A 4,034-nucleotide genomic window follows, 5' to 3' on the forward strand; every position below is an offset into this window, starting at 1 on the left:
ATTTGGCCTCCATTTTGGAAAACAGAAAACCTGCTCATTAAAAATTCGGGGATGGAAGGGCATAATATCAACACATGCCTCAAATCCTCAATTGGATGTTGACAAAAACAACATTTCCCCTCAATGTGCAATTTTCTCTTAATCAGATTGGCCTTGGTTGGTAAACTGTCTTTACACGCCTTCCAAGCAAAAACCTTAACCTTATTATGGGGGACTTGTAACTTCCATAGAGCAGTCTAGAATTTTTTCATCAAAGCCCCATCAGAGGATTCCCCATGTTCATATTCCAAGCAAGTTTTAAAGAATCCGTAAGCACTTTTGACAAAAAAAGATCAGAACTTCTCATGTTGCCACATCCAATGATCTACAGCTCTAGTATGACTTGGATGCAACTGAGAATAGCATCCACAATGTTTGGATTGAAAAGAGCTATAACTTTAGCAATATCCCACCATTTAGTACTTGGATCAATAAGAGATAAAACTTGAATGGCTAATTGGCAAAGTTGCTCAATACTCTACTCATTTCCCAGTGCTTGTCTCAAATTTCGAAATCCAGGTATCCAAGCATCATTCAAAATATGGATTAAACTTCTATCTCCCACATTCCATCTGCCACCTCACACTAGTAGCCTCTTTGCTTCCCGAATACCCCTCCAAGCATAGGAGAGATTTCCTCCAAGAGAAGCTGTCAACAGATTCCCATCAGAAAAGTATCTAGCAGCATACATTTTGTGGAATAAACTCTCCTTATTCTGCAATAACCTCCAAGTTTGTTTTGCCAATAATGTCATATTGAAAACCTCTAGCTCCTTGATCCCCATGCCTCCCACAAATTTTGAACTGCACATCTTCTTCCAGCTTAGCCAATGGAACTTTCTCTCCTCATTTTTCTGACCCCACCAATACCTAGCCATCATACTCTCTATTTCATAGCAAAGCTTTGGTGGAATCTTAAAGCAACTCATAGCATAAGAAGGAATTGCCATAGCTACTGCTTTAAGGAGGATTTCCCTACCCCCTTGAGAGAACATATTCCCTTTCTAACCTTGCAACTTGAGCCAAACTTTGTGCTTAATGCCTTCAAATGCCCTTGATTTTGACCTGCCCACCACAGGGGGTAGCCCAAGGTACTTATCATAGTGCTGCACTTGAGTTGAGCACCACAAATTCATAATAGCCTGCCTGTTATTCTGATCTGCATTGGCACTAAAAACCATTGCTGTTTTCTCTCTATTCAACTGCTGACTTGAAGCAACTTCATACTGCTCTAATAGAGTTTGAAATCTTACATTTGTTTCCACATTAGCATTACAAAAAATCAAACTATCATCTGCAAAAAGCAGATGATTCAGCTTAGGATCTCCACGACAAATCTGAATGCCAGTAACAGCCTTAGTACTTTCAGCCTCTCTCAAAAGACTAATCAACCCTTCAGTACACAAGAGAAAGCGATAAGGAGAAATAGGATCACATTGCCTCAATTCTCGTGAAGGAACAATAAAGCCAGTAGGAGAGCCACTAATCAGAATTGAAAAAGTAGGAGTCCTCACACACATAATCACAAGCTAAATTAACTTCTCATGGAATCCCAACTTGCTCATAACAAATTCAAGAAAGCTTCATTCGACTCTATCATAAGCTTTGCTCATATCAAGCTTCATAGACATAAAACCTTTCTTTCCTTTCTTCTTCCTCTTCAGAAAGTGTAAAACTTCATAGGCCACGAGTACATTATCTGTGATGAGTCTGCCAAGTAGAAAAGATGACTGTGTATCTGAGATGACCACAGGTAATACTTGCTTGATTATATTAGCAATAACCTTAGAACTTAGTTTATATGCTATGCAACATTACATAAACTAATAGGTCTAAGTTCATTAATTATTTGAGGGCTCTTATTCTTAGGGACCAGAGTGATAGAAGTGTGATTAAGGGCTTGAGGCATTTCACCATGATTCAAAACATGTAGAACAACAGTTGTGATGGAAGTACCAATGTCAAGTCAAAATTTTTAGAAGAAGAGAGGTGGCATACCATCAGGCCCTGGTGCTTTGTTGGGGTGCATCTCTTTCAAAGCTTGAAGAACTTCAACAGCTGTGTAGGGTTTAATATGTTCAACATTCATCTTAGGAGAGACCTTCCTCTCCATTTTATCAAGAATAACTTCCTGGTCTCGAGATCCTGCAGAAGTAAACAAAGAAGAAAAGTGATTAACAATTAACCTGTCACAATTCTCTCCTTCCTGCCAACAACCACTTGCATCCTTTAGTTTTGATAAGTAATTCTTTCTTTTTCTTTGAGATGCTTTTGCATGAAAAAACTTTGTATTCTAATCCCCTTCTGCTAACCATAAAGCTCTTGATCTTTGTTTCCACATATCTCCTCCCTCTCCATCCATTTATGTACCTCAATTGAAGCTTCCTCAACCTTCTTTGTATTTAAAGTTGTTGGGGCCTTACTTTGTTCCATGGAGAGTTTGTGCTTTGCTTCTTTCAGCTTGACCTGGACCTTACCAAACTTTGATTTGTTCCACCTTTGTAACTTACTACTACAACTGTAAATGCAGTCCATAACACCCTGCATCCCACTAGAGGAAGCTGCAGCAATCCACTACTGCTGTACAATTCTTGAACATTCAGTTTCTCCAAGCCATATTATCTCAAACCTAAATGGTTTAACGCCTCCCTTTCTTGGCTGGGCACCCTCCAACTCAATCCATAGTGGGAGGTGATCAGAGTAAGAGGTAGAACCATGGGTGATTGAGGCTCTATTGAACATATTACACCAAGAGGAATTACCAAGGAACCTATCCAGTCTCTCATAAAGTCGAGCCACATCCTGTCTTCCATTGCACCAAGTGTATTTTGGACCACAGAAACCAAGGTCCCTTAATTCACAATCGAGAAGCATTTGTTGGAAATTAACCATTTGATGTTGTGGTAATTCTCTTCCCCCCCATTTCTCCTGTACTGTTAAAATCTCATTGAAGTCCCCAAACACAAGCCAAGCCTCCTCAGGATACCTCCTCAAACTTCTTAACATATTCCAAGTTTCCATTCTTCTTGCAGTGTCAGGTTAACCATATAGACCTGTCAAGTACCAGATTCGTGACATTTCAGTTACAACAGCATCAATATGTGTTGCTGAGTAACTCAAAAAGGACAATGGCACATCTTGCTTCCATAATAATGCAAGGCCCCCACTTCTACCAGCATCATCAACTGTTAAGCAACAACAATTAAACTTAAACCTAACTCTACAGCATTCCATTTTTGGAGCATTAAGTTTTGTTTCTTGCAAAAACAAAACATCGGGATCTTCTCTTCTGATTAAATTAGCAAGAGTACGAATACTACGAGGGTTCCCAAGCCCTCGTGTATTCCAACTAAGGATCTTCATTGAGCTCGGTGGGGCTATGTTCCAGCCACCACCGAATCCTGTGAAATGGAACCCTCACTCCCATTATGGCATTTAGCATTACTTTTAAGTCTCTTAGGATTTCCAGCAATCTCCAAAACATCCTCAGAACCATGATGCCTCTTTGACCTCCCATAGGCACTTTTAGAAGGAGAATGGTGCACCTGAGACCTTAAAATTCTCCTCCATTTACGAGTCCCTCTAGAAGAAGAAAGCAACTCTACCTCTGCATTCAAAACTTCCTTCCCGCCAGAATTATTGCCCATAGTAGCCTCCACTATTGAATTGTCACAAATACCCTTTTGCTGAGTGTCAAATTCAAGGCCCTTATCTTCCGTAGCAGTTACAAGTTTCATCTTATCGTGATGTTGATCAGTTGCCATGCTACTCTCCATCTTATCCACATCAGTTACAAGTCCCACCTTTTCATTTGAGCACTTATTAGATAACCATTGGCCAGTAGTTATCTCTTCATTGTGTATCTCTTGTAACGGGATCTAGCAATTATCACAATCTTGGACGTTATTCAAAATTTACGCCACAACATCCTCCTCTCCAACGTTATCCTCAGAACCTGTTACTTTCCAGTCACCCAAAGATTCTCCAGTAGACAGG

General features: G+C 40.0%; 1 protein-coding gene across 1 annotated transcript; it reads right to left on the reverse strand.

Moving 5' to 3' along the window:
- Positions 1–619: 619 nt before the first annotated feature.
- Positions 620–988, reverse strand: LOC109003936 (uncharacterized mitochondrial protein AtMg00310-like). Its single transcript, XM_018982286.1, has one exon. It carries the CDS (start codon positions 986–988, stop codon positions 620–622), a length of 369 nt encoding a protein of 122 aa, XP_018837831.1.
- Positions 989–4,034: the final 3,046 nt, after the last annotated feature.

This window comes from Juglans regia, chromosome 13 (genome assembly GCF_001411555.2).
Source record: "Juglans regia cultivar Chandler chromosome 13, Walnut 2.0, whole genome shotgun sequence".
Lineage (NCBI taxonomy): Eukaryota > Viridiplantae > Streptophyta > Magnoliopsida > Fagales > Juglandaceae > Juglans > Juglans regia.